The sequence below is a fragment of the Melospiza georgiana genome, chromosome 3 (genome assembly GCF_028018845.1).
Source record: "Melospiza georgiana isolate bMelGeo1 chromosome 3, bMelGeo1.pri, whole genome shotgun sequence".
Lineage (NCBI taxonomy): Eukaryota > Metazoa > Chordata > Aves > Passeriformes > Passerellidae > Melospiza > Melospiza georgiana.
This window is the reverse complement of record NC_080432.1, coordinates 115,905,468-115,924,615: the sequence shown is the minus strand read 5'-3', so window position 1 is coordinate 115,924,615 and position 19,148 is coordinate 115,905,468. Positions and strand designations below refer to the sequence as shown.

General features: G+C 45.3%; 1 protein-coding gene across 1 annotated transcript; it reads left to right on the top strand.

Annotated features, from left to right (window-relative positions):
* Nucleotides 1-10,866: 10,866 nt before the first annotated feature.
* LOC131081112 (COMM domain-containing protein 4-like) lies at nucleotides 10,867-11,621 on the top strand (the record flags this gene model as incomplete). Its single annotated transcript, XM_058019971.1, has 3 exons — nucleotides 10,867-10,929; nucleotides 11,173-11,207; nucleotides 11,306-11,621. Coding segments are annotated over 3 exons (414 nt in total), but the record flags the coding sequence as incomplete, so codon positions are not given.
* Between the last annotated feature and the right edge of the window lie 7,527 nt (nucleotides 11,622-19,148).

The window sequence follows — 19,148 nt, the reverse complement described above, 5'->3', positions numbered from 1 at the left end:
CTCCACCCAAAGCACCTCTCGGGTCTGCTTCTCCCGCTCCTGCTATTGAGCCTAGCTGGCACCCCAGCGCACGGTTACTGGAATACAGAATAAATCAGTGCTGCAGTGAACTGCACTACAAGCTCTGCAGCTCTCGCTGTGTGTGCAGGGCTTAAAACACACCTGGTGCATTTGAAACAGATGAAAATTATGGCTCCCCCTGAATAAACATGATTTCTCTCCTAGATATAATTTTGAAAAATAATACTTCAAGGGTGATCAGAATGGGAGCACAGACAAACACAAAGAATAAAAACTACAGCGTTTGATGCTTTATCAAAAGGTGTGTCTGCCCTACCGTGTTGGGAAGCTGGACTGCTGGACCCAACTTTGCAGCACATTCTTGTCACTGCTTCTGAGCCACCTCCACCAGCTGCTCTCGTGACATTTGCCGTGCCATTTGCAAATTACAATACGAGCGAACCTGGAAAACAAAACACAAGATAAATTTACAGCTGGACAGTAAAATCTTTTTCTCCAAAATGCAATCAATGTACAGCTTTCCCCTTAAGCTGAAGTACAGGCCAAATTCATAGAATCATTCGGGTCAGAAAAGCCCTTCAGGCAGTGAAAACGAGCATTTAGGTGTGGTGTGAAGCTTAGGGAGCCCTGAAGAGGCCGTAAAAGTCAACTGATATTCTTTGGAAATTACAAATAAAAAATAGGAGGAATGAATTTACAATGAATCCAGTGCAGAAATGCCACAAGGGACAGCTTGCAGGGGAGATGCCTGAAAGCCAAAGCTGTGCTTCAGTGGCATCTGAGGTGGCAATTTTGCAGAGTGCCTGTACACAAGTTTCTTTTCACTGTGAGCAGCGGCTCAGAAGACCTGGCTGTAAAAAACACAGGTTATTGTCCCCAAGCACATGCCAGTGGTCTGGAAAAGGGTGACACTGGTTGACATGACTGTTGTGTTTGCTAAAGGGGAGAGCTCCTCAGTCCTCCTCACTTCACTGATGCTCCAAGTTGTGGTGCAGGTGAATGGCACCACTGGGCTGTGCTTTACCTCCCTGGGTATATTCTGTGCAGGGAACCGCAGTGCCATTGCAACTTTTCTGCTCTCACATCATTCTTCCAGAAAAAAACAGTACCTTGAAGGGGAAAGTGCCTTGTCCTGTCCCACTTCCTTTGTCACTTGTGGTAAGCCACAGCACACTCCCTGCACATGTTATCTGGATGTTTACTCTGTTTATAAGTGCTGTGAATTAACCCCAATCCAACTGAGAAAGTTCCTCTTTGCTCACATTTCAATACAAGGCTGGAACTATCACCTTGCAAAGAACTTTCCTCTACCAGTGCTAGATGCAAAACTAAAAAGCAAACCTAGGAATGCCTGCCACACTCCAGCACACAAAGCTGCTGCTGCTGCTGCTGCTTTTAATGGCTTAGGCAGAGGGCTTTTCTGTTCTTCCTTTGCTCTGCTAATGGGAAGGACTTCGAGACCTCTTTGAACTAGCTACAGATACGAAAGATTGAGTAAACAAGTATTCTTCAGCCCATTTCTCTTAAGAGTTTGTCCTGACAGATATCTTCTCCCTCCTGAGGCTTAGATTATAGCTTGTTTTTCCCTTTTTTCCCCCCCTTTAGCGCCTGAAGCATTTCGCACCCTGCTGGGCAAATGCCCAGAAGTAATCAGACTGACTGAACATGGGAAACGCAGAAAAAAGAAAAGGCTGGAAGTTACTGTTCTTCTCCCAGCTGGCACTGCCAGCTCCTGAGGGCTCAGCCACGACAGCCCACGTTTCTGAGAGTACCTGTACGCTCTGGGTGTGTGCGGCCCTTGGGTCCTACGGCAGCCTGGAGCTGCAGGCTCAGATATCCACCCCGAGCTCCTGGATCCTCCAGGACAAAGCCACCTCTCCCTGCTATTCCCGTGTTGCTCTGCCTGTGGAGCAGGGAGGGAAGGCACACAGGTTAGCACAGTGGCAGTGCACGAGCTGCCGGGCGTCACCCATCTGACCTGCACCAAAGAGAAAATCTTAATTTTCAAAACTTCCCATCATGCCACACAAAACACTGAAGCCTTCCAAATCTGGAAGGGATAGCCTGGCATGATGCCCCCCCAGGTCATATCTTACATAAAGAGTTCTTTTTCTCCTGCACAAGGCTCTATATCCTACTTTGACAGATATACAAATATCTATAGAAACTACAGATATTCAATAAGCGATCCTAAATCATAACAGCCAGGCCTCTGTATGGCCGTGCTTAACTCCTGCTGAGCTCAGGCCATCTCCCCATTCCTCAGGCATCAGAAAGCACTGAAACTCCCGTGTTTTCCTGGGGGCTGCCTGCTTGCAGCTGCCCTCCTCTCACCAACGGGGCCACCTGCCAGGCTCCCCAGTGCACAGGGCACAGCAGCCTCCAAGGGCAGTATTCGTCTGTTCGAGAGGTGATTAAAAGCCTGGGGAAAAAAAAAGCTCAGCGATGCTGTGGCTCTGAAGGTGCAAGAATCATTACCCTGGAGATGTGCAGGTCACCTGGTTCATGCTGGGCACGCTCTCTGCTCGCTTCACCTGAGCGTTCAGCTGGAGAGATCCATTTCCACGCGCTGGGCTGGGTCCATCTCCGTCCCTGCTGTGAGAAGGTGTTCGGGGGGATGCCACTGCCTGCTCAGCAGAGGCTCCACACACTCTGCCAGCAGCAGGGGCAGCCTTTGAGGCCACACCAGCCTGGCAGAGAGTCACTGAGCCATTCTGACAGCGTTAACAGCGCCACTGATGAATCCTCAACCTGAACCCCAAATTTCACCAGAGCAGTTCTTCCCCAATTTGCTGCTAACAGCTGTACACTTCAGCTACTCTGCTGTTTCCCAGCTACAGATGAGTGCCAGCACAGGAATATCAGTGTATTTTTTTCCTCCACATCTGTCTGATAACGTTGGCTGTAACGCTGGCATTGTCACGACTATTAAGTCATCCACGCTAAAATGAAATAAACCCCCCACTTTGAAGCACTAAATTCTCTACCAAAGCAAGTGTCTTACTGCTGTCTGCTTGGCCATACTGGGCAGCTTATTTTCATTCGGACAAATGAAATGAGCTTTTCCAGTACAAAACCCCTCTCCAGCAGCACAGGACGTACCACGACTACCTTGGCCAAGAGAAGCGCCCCCGCCAATGCCCGTCAGCGGCCCCCCAGAACCCGCCCGCCCGCAGTGCCACTGAGCCCACAGCCCGTGGGCTCGGCACTGTGTACCTCATGGACAATCCCGCCGCTGCGGCCTCGGGGTGCCCAACAGCCGGTCCGGGGCACGGGCCGCACGGCTCCTTTCTCCCGCCCTTGGCGCCGCCATCTCGGGACGCTCGAGCGCGTCCCGGCCGAGCCGCTGCCAAGGTCGCGATCGCGCCTGCGCCGCGGCAGAGACGCGTCATGGCCACCGCCCCTCGGCTGCCTGTCCAGGGGGGCTGCGCTGCTGCCGCGCTCTGGGGCGGGCGGGGAAGGCGGGCAGAAGACCAGCTGTGATGCCCTCAAAAATCCTCTAAAATAAATGCCAAACACCTGCCTCTTACCCTACCAGAACCAAAGAAGCCCCCTTCCTTTAAAACCATCTTGAAATATATTTTATATTTCTATTTTTTATATTTACATTCACATGCATATTTATACCGGACATTGATGTGTTAAGTAATTGATGTAGTATATTACGTCTATTCCTATTATTGATATTTATTTATCTGTTGTGTTTTCATATATATCATTATATATTGATTGCATATTTCTATACTTACATTTATATTTCTATACCAGTTCCATTATTCCAAATAAAAACCCTGTCAGTAAACAAATAAACACAAAAAAGCCCTTTCTTTTAAGCAACATTGAAATAGTATAATTTATACTTTGTATAATTATATTCAGATTTATATTTATTGTTTCTTTTGATGCAGTAATGATAATATACAATATATATAAAATTCCAGAAGTTTATTTAAATGCTTATTTAAATTCCTTGTCATATCTACTCCTACAACAAATTTTTTCCTCTATTTTTAAATTTTACATATCTAGATGTATTTATGACATATTACTATACTTAGATTACCACCTTTATATTGTTTGCATTTGTAATTTTTAAAATCGAAACCCTGCCTATTGGCAAATAAAAAACCCACTTTATTTAACTGTTTTTAAAAATATATATATATTTATAATTTTGATATGTATGTTTATAATTTGTTAAATATTATAACATATTGATGTACTGTATTTAGAAATACTTTATACATATTTCCTATAATATGTTATAATACTTTGTATACAGTATTACTTGCATTATGTATTATATAAATTTTTATTTTTCTATATTTATGAATATTATCTATTTCTAGATATGTCTGCATATATTTGTCATACCTTTCTATATTTATTTTTTGATTGGGGTTTCTATTTCTAATATCTATTTTTACACATCTATAAACATATATAATATCCTGTATTAAAATTATATCTTATTGTAATATATAATGACATATGTTACATGGATTTTTTTAATATATTCGATTTGATTTACATTTCAGGATTTTTATTCTCACTTCAATACATATATTTGTTTTGTTTAATTAGCGTTACACTTAAATTTTACATTTAAAATCCAATTCCTAAATAAAATTACAAACAGCATCGAATTCCCACCAATATCTTCCAAAAACATCAAGATACCTCCAACAGCCAAGCAACTGCCAGCGAAAAAACCACACAACGCTCTTTTCGATAACGATTCTCATCAGGTCAGAAAAATGGAACCAAAATAAAAGGAAACCCTATTGAAACACACACAGCAAATCACAGAAACTACTGAAAAAAATGAAACCAGCCTAATAAACTCCAAACAGTGCCACTGATCCTGAATGTTACTAAAAAAAATAAACAAAATTCTACCTCTACACTAACTCAAAGAAAAAACAATCCTGTGTAAAAATAACTTTAAAAAACGAACTAATTAATGAAATGGGAAAAAAAAATTCTCAACCCCTAAAAACTAAGAAAACAACTACCCAAATAAATACTTAAAAAGACCCACCATGTAAATACCCATATTCCCAAAACTAAAACTGAAAAACAACAACCAAACATATCAAAGGACACACAAAAAAAACCCCCAAAACCAAATAAACTTAAATTTACAACAAAAAAATTATTCCCAACTGAATAAACCCATAGTGCCTCAAGCTATCATAATAAAAATACCACCTAGAAACAAACACAAAGACTAAAGACAAACGTAACCATAAACAATGTCCCCCAAATTACCTGTAACCATAAAACAAACACTACAATCAAACAAACCAAACAAATAAAAGCCCTGGAAAACGATAAACTCACATTCAATTATCGAGATTAAAAACCCGCTGCTATGAACGACACGACACTACCTCAAGCCCCCAAAACAAACACTGCACACTCACGCTAATAAAAGCCACCGCAACAGAATTAAAATCCGAACCGCTGCTTCATGCTACGACCCGTAAAAAACATTGCGCGCCCTTCTAAACATAATACCGCGGCAAAAAAATATATATCCGACTACAAAACCCAATCCGAAACGAATCTTTATCATCCCTACCAGCGCCGAGAACTGTGCCACTCAGGAAGAACACCGTATCCCTTAGCGTACACCCGCTGCAAACCGAACCCAGCGATGCAATCAACGCCTCCAAAGCGCCTCCGAGCCACGGCACCGCCGATCTTTGAGCGGCCGAACCCCGCGCTCGCTGCCGGCCCCGGACGGAGCGCGGCTCCCAGCAGGAAAGTGGCTCCTGTGGCGGCTGCTCCGGCACGCGGGGCCAGCGCCGTCCCGGGGAGCCCCGCCCGCTGCTCCTGCCCGGCGGGGCTGGCACCAGGCCCGGGGCTACCGGCGGCGCCCGAGCCCCGCACCCGGAGCGGACGGAGCAGCTAGCACCGCCCGGGCCGGAGCAGCAGCGCCCGCGCCGCCTTTGCCGCCCTTGGCCGGCCTGGCACGGCTCCGCTTGGCTCCGCACGGCTCGCACCGGCGCGGCTCCGCCACTGCCGCCCTCGGCCGGCCCGGCCGCGCCGAATCCCCCGTGCGCCCCGGCAGCTGCCCGGGCCGTGCCAGCAGCGCTCCCGAGTGGGAACGTTCCGCGCCGGGCCGCGGGCACGAGGAGCGCCCTCCAATGCAGCGGCACAGCCCCATTGCAGCCCTGCAAACGCTGCCAGAGCTGCGGCTTCCCGCAAGCCAACCCCGAAACTGACACCGCAGGCGGGACTCACCTCACTTCAACAAGGGCAAAGAAATGTGTTCTCCCCTCCAATTTCATCCCCTACGACAGCAGAAAAGAAGGGGTGCTCCTCAAATGAAAGCCTTCGACTGATGGGAAAGGGCGATTTCGACCTCCATTCAGACCCTTGGAAAGGAGGGACACCAGGGCTGTCCCCTTCATTTAAACCTGAGGGTGATGAAAATGGGGTGGCTGCCTTCAAATCAAACCCATAATACCACAAGAATACTTTTCCCATTCCCCTTAAAATAGAACGCAGGGATTCCCTGTCACCTCCGGGATACCCCTAACAGCCTGGAAAAGGCAGCTTTTCCTGCAATCAACACCCTTAAAACCACAAGTCAAGAGGGATCCCCTCAGTTCAAACGCAGACAATAAAAGAAGAACAGCTGCTTCCTTCTCCTTAATTCCTTTTGTCCTTATCAGCTCCATTTTTGTTCCTGGGGATCTGGGGAGGGACTGGCAAGATGAAATTGCAAAGGGGAAGGAGAAATTTCCTCGCTCCAAACCCACACGGGCTCACCTGTTTGGCTGCTGCTCCCCGGCACAAAGATTCGTCTCTCGGCACCTCCTTTAAGCGATGCTCCACGTACCCAAGTGCGGATCCAGGTGTCCCCCCGACCCTGTGAGAAGCTCTCGCAGTCCGTCCATGAGACAGCGCCGGGAGCAGCCCATAAACCCCTCCACTCAGCAGCTCCATGCAAAAGGGAGCTGAGGCAAAGCCTCCCCCTAAAACAGCCTCGCCCCGGCAGGAGCCGTCCCCTCATCATCCTCACACTCACACCTGGGCTGCTCCGAGCCCCCATCATCCTCAAACTCACACCTGGGCTGCTCCGAGCCCCTCCTCATCCTCACAGTCACAACTGGGTTGCTCCGAGCCCCCATCATCCTCACACTCACACCTGGTGCTGCTCTGAGACCCCCATCAAATGCCTTTGCCATTTTCATTCAAATTGCCAACCCCGCAGTCCACTTCCCAGGCCCACAGTGATTTCAGCTGTGCCCCAAGAGGTGCCATCACAGGCGCACGCAATATTCTACCATCGACGGGGTTTTCAGGCGCAAGCTTTTGGCCCCCTTTTCCCACTCCACACATCCTGTTCTAATATTAGCGGCCATACCCAGCCCCTGCATCCATGTCACAGGCTTACAGTGATCTCGGCGCAAGTACAATACACTGCCTTTACCAGCCCTAAGATTGCTGTGATGTGTTAAGCTGCAATTCCAGTCCCACAATGATGACAAGACCAGGCCAGTGATTTCAGCTCTTGACCCACAAGCTTCATTTTACCGTCTCTGTGCCAGCCCTATAGTTCTCATGTTGTATGCAGACCCGATCCCAGTCCCACACAGATGACAAGACCAGGCCCAGTGATTTTAGCTCTTTCAGCTCTTGACCCACAAGCTTTATTTTACTGCCAGCTCTCTTCTTCCAGCTCTGTGTCCCATTCTCCGATTAGTCCTCAGATCCACAGTGAGTATCCCTTGTAGCAGTGACTGTTTCTACAGCACTGCAGTCCCCACCCCATCCCCAGTGATTTCAGCTCCAGTCCCACAAGCTTTATTTAACTGCCAGCTCTTCTCTTGCACTTCCTGCTCAACATCTTCACAGTAGTGCCACACAATACTACTTGTGCTTCTCAGGACAGGATCTTTGTTTTAGCTCTAGTTCTTGAGCTCAGATCACAGCCCTTACAGCAATTTCAATTCCAACCATGCAGTTCACCTCCCCGCTCCACAATCCCTATCCCAGCCCCACAGGGGTTTTACATCAAACCCTACCATATTTCTGTCTCCTCCAGCTCTGCTGCCTCAGCTCCAGCTCCTCAGCTTCCTACTGGCTGCAGCTAAAAGCTGCTCATGCTTCTCACTGCACCTTGGGGCTGTTGATAAGGCCACAAATCAGTTACTAACATTGTTTCAATTTCAGTGTCTCTAGAAGCTGTCCCATCCACCCACCCCTAAGTGGCAACCCTTAGTGGCATCCCAACTCTGGGGACATTGGAGGCCTGAAGCTCAACATCCACTCTCCCCCTCACCCTGGCTCTCAGCCCAGCACCTGCACAAAGGCCCCCTCACCTCCCCTCAGGCAGCTCCGGGGGCTGGGAACAGCCACTGGACTCCTGCCCCCCCATCCCAAAAGGCACTCTTGGGCTGGTTCTTGGGCCCTAGAACCCTCTGAGCCCCCACACCCTCAGCCCCTCGTTGGTACCACAGGGTAGGGGCTGGGAACTCCCAGGCATAACCTGCAGGCCCTGTGCTGCAGCTCCATGCCTTCCTCCCATGGCATTTATCTGGCCTCAGCATTTCCACCCCTCCACATTGTTTTGGACCTGACTCATGCCAAAATCATTATTCCACACCCTGGGGTTTTATGTCCCCACTGCTCTCACAACTGGTGTTTCAGCCCCAGTCCCACAACCCTTACCAAATTAACATGAGATATCTAGTAAAGAAAACAAGTCAAACCAAAAAGATGTATTAAAACGGGCAATGCTTTTAAAACGGGAAATATAAATACTATTAAAACGGGAAATAACACAATTAAGAAAAAAAACATTACAAGTAAAAACAAAATAAAGTAATAAAAATACAAAAAGCAAGCTTTATTCCTCGTATTCTGAACATTTCTTTAAATCCAGAAACCGCGAAACGGCTACTTCCCAGCCCCCAGTGACAGCAAGCAGTGCCCACCCCACCGCGCCACTCCAGGCCCCACACCAGCCGCCAGCTACCCGAGCCACGCAGGGCGCGGCAGAAAGAACTGGACACGGCCGGCCCCAGATACTGCCGCAGGCGTCGCGCCCGTGCTCACCGGCGCTCCCTGGATCAGCTGCCGCGGGGGTCCCGTCCTGGCGCAGCGCCGCTCCTCGGACCGCGCATCCGCAGCTCCCGTCTCTCCCAGCTTCACCGCCGAACTGACACCACTGCCGCCCCAACGCCCGCTATTTATGCCCCACGGGCGGACAGCCAGCCAATCACAACCCGAGGCAGCGCTTGCCGGCTCCACCAATCCCAGCCTGCCCATTCCCGCCGCGCTCGGCTCCGCGACTCCCCGTAGTCCCCTCAAGCGCTGCTCCCGCCGCCGCCATTGCTGTGGCCGCGTCCGCCCGCTCCCCGCCGCCTGCCCATTTCCCTGGACCAGAACCTGATCCCGACCAGGACCTGAACTGGAAGCTCCTGGCCACCCTTCCCGTCCGCAACAGCGCCTGCCGAGGCGGCGGCAGCGGGGACGCTGCTCCGCCGGCTCCCAAAGCGGCAGTGGCGAGAGCGGTGCCTCAGACGTACGGGCGAGCGGGGCCAGTCTGAGGCGGCGAGCCGCGACTGAGCGGGCTGAGATTGGCGGGACCGCTTCCGGTTTGAAAGGGCGGCTGTGATTGGACAGGGCGGACGGAGAAAGGCGGGCCGTGATTGGCAGGCTTGGGAGCCGTCAGGCTGAGGCCCGTGGGAGCGTGGGGCGGAGATCGGGCTGCCCGAAGGGCTCGCAGGTGGCCGCGGCAGCGGTCCCGCTCGCGAAACCCCCGTCCCCTTCTCCGGCCCTCTCTCGTGCCCAGGTCCCGGTGAAAAGACCCCTGCAGAGCCCCTACCGGAGTGCCCTATCGGCACTCGGGGCAGGAGGCGGAGAGGAGTTTAGCCCGGGAGGGGTTCCGGGTCGTCTTTGCGACAGCAGCGCGGACCAGGGAGCGGCGGCGATTTGGTCAGGAGAGGGCTCGGGAGCGGGGAGGGCGTGCAGCGCCCGCTGCGGGCTCTGGGTGCCTCTTCTACCGCAGTGCTTCCGCTTCTGCAGGGACTTGGCCTGCCCCGACTGGCCGAGATCAGCACCCTGGCCAAAGTTAGGTGCCCGCGTCCCCCTGCCCGCCCTCCGCCTTATGCGGGCCCGCTGCTCACCCTCGTCGTCGGATGTTACAGATGATAAAACAATATTGGCTTTCACATTCATAGATTAGCTTTTTGCATTACAAGTATTTTGATGTGGTAAAACTTATACTTACTTTGAACTGCTTTGTATAGTGTAATATGCCAGTTTATGTATGCACTGTATATTTCATATGAATAGTAGCGTGATAAATATATCGTAGGCTTTAGCAAAATGTTAAAATAGAAACTAAAATCCTTCTATGTAACTAACTCAGAAAATGGTGTAAAGTAATTATTCTGTTTCTTATAACTGCAGACTGCCCCTACCAAGTGATAAGATAATAGTGACACAAAAAGAGCTTAAGCATCCAGGAAGGATTTATCGACTCTTATCGGTGTTATCAGGGAGTGTGAAGCAACAGGATAAAACTACAGGAAGAAATAAAATATGTAGACCTAATTTACAGAACGTTCTGCAGACAAGTCAGAGGTTAAAAGCAAACAAGAGAGTTCCTGGAACATCAAAAAGTCAAAGGAATGTTTAAATAATGTGTAAGTTAATGAATATGCCTGTAACCTCAGCAATGTAACAGTATATAGTGAACATGTTTTTAAGCTACCTCTGTGCTCTTTGGCTGTGTGCTAAAAGCATCCCAGTGCTGGATTATTTTGTCCTTTTATCTTTTATTAAAATTTTAAAAATTATAAAGAATGAACTCTGTTTATCACATCAGTGAAGCTTAATCTGATCTGCATCCAGGTGTTTTGGGACCTGCTGGGGGAGGCCATCGAGGTAAGCGTGGGGCTACCGCAGTGGAGGCCAAGTATTTCAACACAATAGCATAATCAGCAACGTTAATTAATTTTGTATTCTTCATGCAAGCCTCAGCCTAAAGAACGCTACCAGCCTCTACTAGGATTAATAATACGCATAGTGAGTGTTACTAGTATTAATATTTAGGTAAGAATTTTTAGTGTTAACACTGGTAGTCAGTGTGTTAGCTGGTGTTTTCTGTGAAGCTCTGCTCTCCCACAGTATGACAAGGTCCTGAAGCTGTCCTCAGGTGCACAGTTAGGTGAGCACTGCTGTCCTTACCACGGTCCCCCGATGGAGCCACGCTCCAGAGACGGGCAGCAGTGACTCTGCAGATGCCTTCCCAAGGTGACAGAGCTCGCCCTCCTTCCCATCTGCAGTCAGGGGATGTGAAGGCAACCATTGCTGTCCTCGGCTTCATCATCTCCAGTGCAGCCAAGCACAGTATAGACAATGAGTCTCTGTCAAGTGAGCTGCAGCAGCTGGGACTGCCCAAAGGAAGGGGAAGCCCTCAGGGTGGCACCATCATCCAGACCTGCTGGGATGTTGCTTACAGTTCCCAGCCCTGCCTTCTTCACGCCCAGATGGAGGGCAGGCTGCCTGCTGTGCTGTCCTCCATCACCTCCCTTCTGTACCATCAGTCCCTGGGGGCTCCTCAGGTGCTTTGGTGAGGTTTGGCAGCTGCAGGTCTGGTGTGAGCAGAGGGATTCTTCTCTTGTCTCCCCTCATGAGCAAAGCATGCCAGCCAGCTGTGCTGTTTTACATGTGACTGACCCACAAAATTGCAGGAGACTGAGGACTCGTAACAGGTGCAGGACAGGTTCAAAAGGAACTTGGGACAAAACCTCTGCCTTTGTCAGTCCAAAGGGACAACAGAGCTCACATCTGCTCACAATAATCCTCTGGGGAGTGGAGCAATGTCTGTATGGAAAGATGACTGGGGGTAAAATCAGTGGAAACCGAGAAGTTACATTTGTATCCTAACAGGAGCTATAATGGGACAGAAATTTTAGGGTAAAATACAGGTGCTGTTCCCAGGATGGAGCTGGGTTGGCATGCTCCACGATGATTCCCCATACAACCATAAGGACCTGCTAAGGGGGGTGGAGTGGAGTGGGGCACCACAACCAGGCTCTGCCAAAATCTTTGCAGGGGCAGCAACTCCATGGTAATTTGAAGCTTATTAACTGCATAGCAAGGGCTATTTGGCATATGTAGGAACACTTTCCAACCTAGCGTCTGAAGACAAATTTAGAGGAGGTGCCTCTAAGTCGAAAGCCAGCCAGACCTTATGTTCTTAGCACCATTCATTTAGAAGAAATCCTGTGACATTTGCAAATTTAAGAGGTGACACCTCCATTCAGACCATGGCTCCTGGGTGCGAACAATAGCTCTTTTCAACAGCAAGGAAATCTGCATGCCCTAGTGTCTCAAGGTCACTTCACCTGAGAGTCCAGAGACCCAAATCCAGCCAGAAGTGAATATCTTTGAACTTTTGCCTCTTTGTTAAGTTTGGTAGAAACTGGGCTCTGAGTTGAGATTTTTTCAAGGGTAGGTACACAGATGAACACAAAGAGATGAGATCACAGAAGCCTCTTCCTCTGAAAATGAAACTGAGAGATGAATGAACCTTGATGCAAAGGAAAAGCCCAATCCTAGATACTGATAATTAAGAGTGGAATAATCCTAATGGCAATGTGATAATTATCATGAGGGCTTTGAGAGGAAGGAATTCACAGTAGCTGCCTAAAGAGGAGAAGTCTGAGGATGGGTGACTCCCAGTTGCAAAGCATTCTGTGAGTAAATGTCAAATGAGAAAGTGGCTGAAATTATTTCCTTCATTCTTTGGTAGAATTTCACAGGAAAAATGTAGTGAGAGAGACTTCTGAGGCTGAATTTCTCCCACTCTCCGTTTCCTGTGAAGAATTACAGTCTTGTCAAATCACTTCAGATTACCTATATATCTGAGTGTGTATGGCTTTTGGTGTAAGAGATTCTTTCCCACTCATGTCTATATATGCACATGCACAGTCTTACATATAAATGTGTGGTAGGTGTTTGTATGCTAGATATTGTCAGTGATAGAGTGCCATTAAAGACTCACAAAGCAAAATGATGCTGAAGAGCAACAAAGAATATGTTGGCTCATTCTGTTTTAAGCTAAAGTGTTTGATGTTTTGTGAATTTTCCGTTTGTCTTTTTATTGAATTTTTCATTAGTAATAACACTAAGTTCAATACAGTTTTTGGGTATATATTTAATGAGCTATCCTAGTGATATTCTCACTACAGTGTCAGGCATGATATGGCACTACAGATCCTTATTTCTTATGATATACCCAACCATGTGAAATTAGCATTGAAAAACCAAATTTGATTTGCCATTTATAATCACAGGAAACAAAATCCTTATTCATTAGATATTCACCTCAAGTTGCATTCATCTAGATTCTCTTAAGTTTTCTTAAAAACAGGTCTTCAGATACTTAAACAGTTGAGTATCTGTAACTCTAGGGAGATAAAAGTCAAATTTTAAAGCTTCATAATGTAATTGTTTAATATAAACTGGAAAGATATACTTAATATCTTAAATACATGGCTAACAGACATTATTTTTCATATGGAATCAGTAACACTACTGAGACACTGTATTGTGCCTTCTCTGAAGTTGCAATGAAACTATGGGTTAGATCTCAGGAGCTATTCCTGACAGATAGCCATCATCTGGAAATTTGCCAGAGTTTTTGCAGTTTACTTAGCTGATGGACTTCAGCTTTCAGTTTCCTTCACTTTGGAGCACAATTTCCTTTGAAATAATGGACTAATGGAAGATGAGGATCTGTTCCTGCTTCCAGCATTTTTTGAAATGTTTTTTCCCATGAGGAGAAAAAAAAAATAATGTAAGATACATCTAAATACTTGTGTGTGTGTGTGTGCTTTTGTGGTCTGTTAAGTGTATTGAGTCCTTCTCAGACTGATGTCAGCTTGTGCCTTTAAACTTAGAAGTCCCTGTTTTGTACATATAGTGAAAGAAATCCCGTTCCTGTATTTTGAGTCTGCTTTGCATTGTGAACCAAAGTATGGTAAATGGCGATAATCTGGTGATTTGTTTAAGGAATGCATTCCTTATTTAAACGAAAATGCTACAGTAGACCTGAAGGAGAAAAGATAAAGTTCTCAGCAGATTCTCTAGTTTCTGTCATCTCCAGATTACTTCTCTTCTTCAAGCTTCAGAAATGCCATTGAAGTGCATCCAGAAAACTGATGCTTGAGTAGGGATAATGCAATCTCTGAGATCTCTTGTGCTGCTCAGACAATGCTAGGCTGAAAAGCAGTTCCCTTTGCCGTAAATATCTCCAACAGACAAACCAATTAGAAACACAGAGAGGAGCAGAAATACTTAATGATGCAATCTGGAAAAGTCAGGGAGAGACAGGAGTGAAGTCAATTCCTTGCTAAAGGTCAGAAATGCTGCCACCTTTGAACCTTTTAGCTCATACTTCAAACTTAAAAAGTGGACAGTTGTTCACAAAGGCCCTCAGAGGGTTTTAAATTCTCTGAGTCTCCTGAAGCTCTTGTTGAACTCCAGAAGCAGAGGAAGGTAGGATGTCATCCTGCTTGCTTGGCATGGCCAGACCTGCAATCCAACAGGGATCCATCTGGGTGGGTTGATTTGCGGACAGAGTGGTTAGCTTATCTTTTCCATACTATGCAATTGCTCTGAGTCAGAATGAACTTTAACAATTTGGCTGTAAAAAAAGGCAAAGATTTGGACCAGCTGCTTCCACTGGGGGGTGGCTCACCTTTACTCATCTGCAACCTATGAGTTTATTAATGGATCCAAATATAACCAGTGAACCTCTGTGACAGATGGTGAATCATGTCGTACTTCCAGTGCATGAAAAGGCTTTTCAAAATGCTGTTGACTTTAGTAAGTGAAACATAATAACAAGGATTTTCTGAAGTCTGATGTTGTGTTTGGATTCATTGCAAATTCATTATCTGAGTAAAAATCTAGAATTATTGTGCCATTAAAAAAGACATTGCAAGCTGCCATTTGCTTTAGAATGATGCATAGTTTATGATGTTGAAACTGCTACCACAGAGAAGTCACAATGATTTGCCTTGAAGATGATTTGTGAAACATGACTCTAGAAAAAACAATTCCTCTCACATAGCTTGTTGAAAGTCAGTTCTCTTGGCATTTGGTTTCATGACAAAGGGTGTCTCCTAGTCCTCAAAATTTTAATCTGGAATCTCCTAAACAGTACCCCTTTGATTTCATAATAGATTAAATATTCCCATTGTTACTTATGCTGTCTTTCAGCCCATTTTTTTCTTCCATGTGATGTTTAAGCAGCATTACCAAAACATGGTAATGCACAATGCCCTAGATAAGATGTCAGTCACTGTGGGGAGCTTAAGTTACATATCTAAGCATGAGTGTGAATTAGGGAATGCAGTAGATAAATGTAAATGCAAATGTACATGCAAATGCCTTGCAGCATTTTCTCACCCCCTGATAAAAAGTTGCATTTGCACAATAAGAACAATACACACAGACTGAGCCCATAGCAGATATTCAAACCACAAGGCACAAGTTATATAGAGCTACTGTAGTTTTATTATGTCTTTTCTTCATTCATATCACATGTGGGATAATGCTCATCATTGTAATCTCTCATGCTGCAACAGCAGCCTGCTAAATTTGAGCACCAGTGAGAACAGGGAACAACTGCACATTCTTGCCCTTCCCTCACTTTTCCAGCTGCAGGTGGGAGGATCTTTCTGTTGGACATGGAGAAATTGCTTGATGAGATTTAGAGTATTTTTCTTCAACAGAACTACTTCTTTGTCTGAGACACTGAGATACTTTCATGAACTGGTGATATGTGAAGTTTGGAAGCAGCACAGAAAACGCTAAGTATTGTTGTATTTAAATAAAGCAATTCAGGAAAAAAATGTAGTTGAATGGATGCAAAGCTATTCAGCCCCTCTCTTTGTCCTACGTCCAAAATGCAAAATTCATATTCTAGCAATGATCTTGGAAATCTCAGTATATTGCAGAGCAAGAAATTTTAGCAGAACCAGAGCACATTGCACATTGCATATAAGATGTGAAGCATCCAAGAAATCCTCTTGAATTCCTGAATTCCTTTCCTGTGGACCTATACCTATGCAAGGTGTCAGGATACTGAGGAAGGGATGAGATCTGACCTAAGGCACTTATGTGCTGCTATTAGTAAACAAGAAGTAATGACAGAATATTTACAGACTTTCATGGATTACAGTGTAATTACACTAAGCAGATATAAAAGTAATTAACTGGTAAACTGCTGTGCTGTTTGGAAGAGAGAAAAACCATATATTTATCTCATAATCACACAGATACCACATGAAAATTAATTGCCATGTAATTATATGATCAGCATTTGCCATGTTCAAACAGTATTTGTGCCCCTTTAATTTGAAGTGCCACTTCATTTAAAAATATTAAATTACTAAACCTTCTGTGACTGTGATCTAAATCTAGAGAAGTAATCGCTGTGTGTGGTAAAGCATGTAAGAAAAAAAGTCACTGAATGCTGAATGACCCAGTTCACTTTCCACATGCAGAAGGAAAAAAATTAATTCTGCCTGATGGAATTTCACAGTATCCCTCTTTTGGATTATTTTTTCATGTGGTCTTTAAAATATTTCTGTTTTGACAGACCTAGAGGTTTAATCTAGCCTAGCTCAAGACAGCAATTAAGTGTATGCTCAAACCCAGCTAATCTGCTTGAAGACAGGAGGTTTAGAACATGCTTTAAGGTCAGGGCAGGATTCAGTGCTGTGTTGCACAGAAGTAAGTCATGGCTCTGAGCTTATGGTTCTTTAGAGGTAGTACAGTGATTTTCACATTATTGGCAAAATTTAATATGCTGCTCTAAAAAGACAATTCAGGTTTTGACTGACCCCGGGTTACTCCTGCCAGAGCAGCATGAGAACCAGAAGAAATGGGACAGAGGTGGATGAGGAGTCAAGGAAAAATCCTGGGGAAACCATCATGCTGTTGCAATTGAGACAAGAGGCAATGGCAGAGCACAGGGTTTCAAGATTTTATGGAGATTGGAGCACCATAAGCAGTGGCCTTCACCTCTCAGCCTCTCCTGGATGGCAGCAGCAAAGAAAGCTGATTTTTTTCAGGGCTCTGGAGTAGCTGTGGTGCGCAGTGAGCCATATCCAGCTCACTCTCAGCAGTGTGCTGCCTGGGACATCTGCCTGCTTGGGGTCTGGGGTCTGCTCTGTTTGCATGAAGTCAGAGATATTTTTGCTTCACATTGGAACAGTCCAGTTGCTTTGTGTGTGAGGTCCTGGGCAGTGGCCTGTCACCCTGCCCTGGCACTGGAAAGCAGAGGTTGCTTTTGGGATTGAGAGGGAAAACTAGGCTCTGTTGTTTTCTAGTGTCACTGTAATCCAGTTGCTGTGAGAATGTGTTTATTATAAGAATATATGCCTTATGGTGATTTCTTAGACCATCAGCTATCATTCATATTTTCAAGTTGATAATAAATAATCTTTTATCTACACTTCAGATGATAAAACACAAGGACTTTGCCTGCCCCCCAAAAAAAAACCTTGGAAGTTAGTACAGTAGGAGCACAGAGCAAACAATTGACTTGGATCAAATAAAAACTAAAGAATTAAAGTGGAAAAGACTGTAACAATATTATCTTTGAAACTTTATAAGGCTTCCTCCCACTCACTGTTTTCATACCTAGTTCAAGTGGCAGGTTCCATCAGTGCTTGTCATTTATGAACATTTGTATATTGCTCTGTACAGGTGAAATTTTGATGACTTCCTACAATGCAAGGCAGCACAGAATGAGTAGGGTGCCTTTCCAGAATCCTGAAGCAAAAATGCAAAGATTCATCTCTGATTGATTACTCCTTCAAGGCAAGCTTGTTCCTGACCTCTATTCAAAATCTACGTCATCCAGAGCTACTGGAGGGCAAGTATAAAATGTACAGAAAATCCACACCAGGATCTGTTTGATATGGTTGCCTACTCCCAATCTCTATTGATCTTTTTGGTAGCTGAAAGTCCAGGTCTTGATCTGAAATCTGCTACCTTCAGTAACTTCAAAATCAAAGGCTAGAGTGGACTGTCTTTTTCCAGAACCAGCTAGAAGCAGTATTATCCCTGAAGCTCCATCAGGATATAGTTCACTTAACATTTTGCCTTTTTAACTTATGTTTTTCTTTATTGTCTCTTTTTTTGGACATATCTTTTGACCATTTTTTTTTCTAGTTTGGTTGTAGATTATAGAAATGTGAATGGTATTATTCATCATTCTTTAAGGAGCTTATGAAGACATCTATTCAAACACAAGGATGGGTCATAATTTTTGTGCTGACAGCATGAAAGGAGGTACAGTGCTGGGCAAGAAAGCTAAACTTTGTATAGATATTCATGGTTTCATATTTTTAAAAAAGGAAGAAAGAAAGACATCCCACACACCACCAAGAAATTCTGAGTGTATAAATCCAGAGTGTCTTTTACCCTCTACCTTTTTAACTCAGAGTCTTGCAATCTCTGCATTCAATGCTTTCCTGTCAAATGAGATTAATTTTTCATGCTGGCAACTAACGAGCATGGAAGATCAAATCCTTAAATAAAATCAATAACTTTACTCAAGTTAGACCAAAATTAATTGATTTTGCTTACTACTTGTGGTCTCAAACTCTCCTAGCTGTCAGTGGGGGATTTGTCTAAATAACGCTTGTTGTGTGTCTTCCTTTGTCTTTTCACCATGTAAATTATTTTCTGCTCTGAAATTCTAAGTTAAGAAGCCACTAATTTCTTCTGCCTTTCTACATTGGATGAAAGAATACTGTATTTAAAAAACCAAAGTGCTGCTCATTAATCATCAATAGACTGAGAAAACTGTTTCCAATTAGCTCTAACCATGAGCAATGAGCAGGATAGAAAGTATTCTTTAGAATGACATTGTGGCTTTTAAATATAAACACTTGTTTACTCAAAAAGTACTTTGGGATTTATCAGAATGACAGTTTCTTTAGGTGTTCTAACAGCTGGGAAATTATTTGTTTGCTCTGTTCTATTTCTCACAAGCTGATAAAGGGCTAGAAGCCGTCCACAGGTTTTTTTTTTGAGTGAAGTTTTAGAGGACTGTATGAAATATTCAGATAGGGTGG